The 5553-nt window shown below is 38.4% G+C and overlaps 1 protein-coding gene across 1 annotated transcript; it reads right to left on the bottom strand.

Moving 5' to 3' along the window:
• Nucleotides 1-249: 249 nt before the first annotated feature.
• Nucleotides 250-2882, bottom strand: LOC127125950 (protein RTF1 homolog). Its single transcript, XM_051054812.1, has 2 exons — nucleotides 2699-2882; nucleotides 250-2473 (listed from the first exon to the last, which is right to left on the bottom strand). Exon 2 carries the CDS (start codon nucleotides 2450-2452, stop codon nucleotides 572-574), a length of 1881 nt encoding a protein of 626 aa, XP_050910769.1. The 5' UTR covers nucleotides 2453-2473; nucleotides 2699-2882; the 3' UTR covers nucleotides 250-571.
• Nucleotides 2883-5553: the final 2671 nt, after the last annotated feature.

Below are 5553 nucleotides of genomic sequence, written 5' to 3'. Positions count from 1 at the left end.
TGTAGGACTCGTTTGGAGAGGATAACCATAAGCTTTGATAACATCTTGATTAAGAGCATAAATTTGTCCTCATAAGCAAGTAAGGGAAGCGTCACAATCCTCAACGATTTTGGTATTCCTTACACACCAAATATTTCACATGTGATAGAAATAAGGATCTCAAACTCAAAAATAGCATTGTGAGTCCAATTAAAGAAAGAGCTCTCTTCTATAGGTACCCAACAAATCTTATAACAAATACACTACGTCTGATTTCCAAAACCTCAATTTTCTCATTATAATAAGTACAATTAATATGCAGTATACTTCCAAGTCCAGATACTTATTTACTTTGCAGTGAATTGAAATTGCGTGCAACTTCTATTAAAAATATCAACGGGAATGTCTAGAAATATAAAATTATTTTTGTAGTGAAATAGGTTTGTCTAGTCATGCTCTTTTAGCAAATTACAAACCTAAAACTTAATCCTAAGGGATTTGTCACAGATTAAAAACTCTGATCAGTTTCAAAACCTGCAGAAAATACAAACCAACTTTTGCCTTGAAAAGAGTAAACCTAAAGAACCAAATTTTAAAAAATCCCTCTTCTTCTTTTGTAATCACTAACTGTTAATGTCAACTGATGACTCCTTCCATCGTTTTCTGGGACTTGAAATCCAACGATTCCTTCGATTCTCTGTTTCTTTGCCATAAACCCTGCCTGAACTCCTTGTGCTCCACCAAACTTTTGTAGTATGGCTAGTGATATTGGCAGCTCAAAATCGTGCAGTATATTTGACTCCGTCCCTTGATCCACCGGAGCTCTCGTGTCGACTAACTTCCCAGCATCAGCAGCAGCCTCCAAAGCCTCGGCAGTGGCCACCATACCCGCACCCGTTCCATTGCTGCCTCTATCACCCACTGCATCACCGGAACTATTATTTCCAGCTGCAGCCTCTTCAACCTGTTTTGAATTATAGTAGTTCCTTGATCTAGTCCATCTCCTTGAAAAGGGATCGTAACCTGCCTCCCCTGCTTTCAAAGCTTTATTTACTGGCCTCAACTCAGATGCATTTTTGAAGTTCTCAAACCTGTTCTTTCTGTTCATCTCAGAAAGCCTCAAAGCCTTGGCATCCTTCTCCTCAGCTTTCCGGAAATCTTCCAATTCTTGTAGTCTTGTCTTGATCTTCTCTGCTCCGGCTGCATCATTCTTGTTTTGTGCTATTCCCAACTCCGTTCTCAACCGGTCCTTCTCGGCTGCAACATTTAGTGGCCTCCGCGAGGTAGATTTTTTTTCTTCTAACATCTGCTTCACAGTAGCTGCTGAATAAACAAAACTATTGATCTTCTGTATGGCTTCCTTTTTCTCAGACACATCTAGCTTTGTCAGCATCCTGCCACCACTACGCTCTACTTCCTTAACCCACTGTTTAAACTCCTCCTCGAGTGGGGGAGAATCACTAATCATAGCCATTTGCCACCTAGCAGCAGAAGTATCATTTCCCCATACAACATTCAAGTACTTGTATGTAGTCTTGTTATCTAATTTATACAGCCGGTTTGGATCTGATGCATCAACATTTTTCACCACGCAGAGTCTATAGATAGGACCAGTCTTTGATCTACCAATACCAACCCTTACCAAACAACCTACAATCAACTCCTCAAAAAATGGTTCCATTAACCATTTAGCAAGCTTTGATCTTTGAATGGTGATTTCCTGTATGTCTTCAAACGACGGCTTTTCAGACATTATCTTATCATCATCGCTGTCAATAATCCCTCCATCTCCATCCGAATCTTCATCATCACTATGGGACCTACTCTCACTTCCGCTATGGCTTGAGCTACTGGAATTAGGTCTCCTTTTCTGTGAATAAAGCCCTGATCCCGCACTTTTAGACCCCTCTTTCAGCGTGTGCTTCACATCCGGATCTTGCTGTTTCAACCTTTTAGCACGCAGTTCATTTAACGCACCGTCCTTTGCAGCTGACCTGTCAGCAGATCTGGCGGATGACCGCACACGAGAAGACGGAAGAGGCGGAGACTCTCTTCTAGATACAGTCCCCATTTTCCCCTTTTCGCGCTTCGATGCTATCCTACCCAAAAAATCTTTATCGTCTTTCTTGTTAGCCCTATCCGACAAAATCATCTCTCTTTGAAGTTCAGTCATCTCAGAAAGTTTCTGCCTGTCATCCTCATCCTTATAAAGATCATCACCGACATCAGAGTCGTCACTGCTGCCCCCCTCGCGCTCAGAATGACCATCATCATTATCACTAACATCTTCTCTTCCTCTCTTCTTTAGAGGAACCTGAGACGACTCTCTCTCCCGATAATCACGCTCATCATCAGAATCAGAGTCAGAATCAGAATCACTCCCACCATCCAAAGGTTCTCCATCCCTCCTAGACGGGGGAGAATGTCTGTTTACCCCAGCAGCCTCCAAAAGCCAATCATCTAAATCAGCCATAATATCTCTCTTTGGTTCAACCTGAAATTCAAAATCAAATATATGCTGTTTGGTATAAAACAAAGTATAATAATAATAATAATAATCAATCAATCAATCAAATTCAATACCAAAAATCGACATGAACGACCAGAATAAACAGCATTGGCGATAACAAATTAAATATAAAATACAGTGAAATAATGAACAAAAAAGTGCATGATTCTACTCTAATGAAAACAGGAGTTAAGTAGGAAGAGACATTACTGTGTATTTCGATGAATGCGACGAAGAGGAAAACGCGATAATTTGCAGGTTCTCACAATGGAAGAGTGCAAAACGAAAACAAAACCCTAACGAAAAAACCCCGGTTTCATTGGGTGATGAACTCACGAAGCCAAGTAACGTCGTCGCGCTCTTTCTCAAGTATTTTCGTTCTTTCAAAGAGCGTTTAATTAAAACGCGTCGTTTTAATTTTTACTTATATTTTTTCTTTTAATTAGATATATGACGAATTAACAAATTCCTAAAAAAGTAAAGAATTTTCTTTTTTTTTTTCTTTTCAAAATATAAATGTATGAACGACCAATTTACACGGTTTAGTATTGTTTTTAATTTACTACTATTGTTTTAAAATAAAATATAGTGTCGTATTGGTTTGATGGATTAAAATTATAATTTTGAGAATGTATTCATCAGGGCAGAGTTGATTCTAGGGTATTTTGAGAATATATTCTTGCGTGAGGATCTCATCATATTCATGTTGAAGATAAATTAGTATTGCTAAATATGTTCTCTCCAAAGAGCGTTGAGTACCCCTGAGTCTTTTCTCATTGTTGTGCTTTCTTTTGTTGATATTGCAAAAAGTTTTCTTATTGAAAAGGATAGAATCATTATACACATTTTGGAGAACAATTACAACGTCATATCGGGATTTTCCATAACTAGTATGGACTATATTGGAGTATTTCAGGTGAGTGATCTAAGTTGCCTCAAACCTAAAAGGACGTGACATGTGGCCTTAGAGGGGAAGACCACACCTAAGGAGAACAAGGTTGTGATCAGAATGAAATTTACACAACACCTCAACATATGTATCAGAGAAAGCCATGCACCAAACAACGTCAAACATGGTCATATCCAAATTGCAATAAACCATTCGATTACCAATACAAGGTCTACTCCAAGTGAATTTCCTACCAGTCATGTCTACTTAAACTAAATTACATTTATCAATGACATTTAACAAAGCAACCACCCTAGAACGATTAAAATTACCTTCACCCTAGAATGATTAAGATTACCTCCTTTTTATTCACTCGAATGAATGATGTCTTTAAAGATTTAATCAGCATCCAAGGGCCATCAACAGTGTTCCTCCGATCATGGTGATAGTGGTGTATACCACCCTTCGACCTGAAACCATTATGGACCCTAGATGTAGAGTCGAGTGTCTTATTGCTGATCAAACATTGTTTGTAACTGGATGACCATAAAGACAATTGATGGATACTCCACAAAGCATGTTGAGGGACATGAGTGACCTAGATGGAATTTTCCCATCCTGCGTAACAGGATAAATGTCTAAGGGTCCAATATTGAACTGGACAAGGATGACACAGTCTATGCCTTGTGTTCAATATAGACATAAGGGCAAAAAAGTAATTGTACACATAAGTATTATCACAAAAGGATTTGTCAGATCACATGACATTTTCGTGTCTTAGGTAGCAGTGATGTGTTGCTAGATACCGCTCACTGTTTATTATGTTAAATTCGTGATTTAATGTAATTACCAATGTCGCGAGAACCTACAGGGTCACACACAAAAGGACGGATTGATGAGAGATAGAGTAAATAAGGAACACCGTAAGGTACGATGCACTTAAGTGAATTGTAGAACATCGTAAGGCACGGTGCACTTAAGTAGAATACGAAATATGGTAAGGTACCACGTGCTTAAGTGATTTTGGCATATCATAAGATATGAGTCACATACACTTAAGTGGGCTTTTTAGCTTACAACCCACACAAGTGGTTCTATAAATAGAACCCTTGTGCAAAAACATTTGTTCATATGAAATTTCATTGCTCTCTCTCTCTCTCTCTCTCGCTCGTTCAAAGCCTTCATTTGTAGCAGCTAGCACTGAGATTGAAGGAATTCGTTCGTGTGGACTGAGTAGAGGCGTCGTCACCATTCAACGCTCGTGATCACTCCTTAGATCTGCATCAAAGGTTTCAATCGCCATAAGAGGTAACGATTCTATCATTGATCATGCCCATTCATAAGGATCACTAAAGGAGAATTTTTTTAATTTTCGTTGCGTTTTGGATCGTTATTCTCCTTCAGTAAAGCCAAGGGTCAACATGAGAAGTGTACATGAGACTAACATAAATTCCAGTTACATACCAAAACAAAGTTCTCAATGATAGCTTTATAGTTATTTTATCCATAAAGACATCATGCACAACAATTACAATATTAATACCATTATGCTTTAACACCCAAATGCCCTCGGATTGACCTCGCGCGTCCACATAGTGAACACTAACATATCCAGCTCTATCCCATAAGGATTTGGTCTTATGAAAATTAATGTGTGTTTCCATAACTATTAAAAATGTTAGAGAGTATTTTCTAATCAAATTCATCATGTATATTTTAGCCTTATTATTATATCTTACCCGGATATTCCAGGAGAACATATTGAATTCTTTGAAACCTAACATAACTAGTCAAGTTGATGGAGGTGGAAAAACAAGTCTCGAACACAAGACGATTTACATAGTTGACTCCCAATCAATGAGAGTTTCACGAACAACTTCCTCTTCTTGAGTAGCACCCTCATTCATAACGCATTGGTTATTTCCATATGAATGACTTGTTGTCGGTTCAAAATGTGTAATGTTGTATCGTGTGATGGTCTTTAAACCCAACTTTATTATGGGAACGATGGAGGAATTAAAAGTTGGCCCAATTTTATGCAAAGGCCCACTAATGACAATATATGGTTCAAAAATGGAAGACTTAGCCTTGGCGCACGAGTCTCATTTGTGTGTTGGTTGATGCGTGTCTGGAGTGGGTTCTCTATTATCAAATCACTGTTTCTTAGAAACTGTGT

The sequence above is a fragment of the Lathyrus oleraceus genome, chromosome 3 (assembly GCF_024323335.1).
Source record: "Lathyrus oleraceus cultivar Zhongwan6 chromosome 3, CAAS_Psat_ZW6_1.0, whole genome shotgun sequence".
In the NCBI taxonomy this organism is placed as follows: Eukaryota; Viridiplantae; Streptophyta; class Magnoliopsida; order Fabales; family Fabaceae; genus Lathyrus; species Lathyrus oleraceus.
The sequence above is the reverse complement of the archived record's forward strand: the minus strand, read 5'-3'. Positions and strand labels throughout refer to the sequence as shown.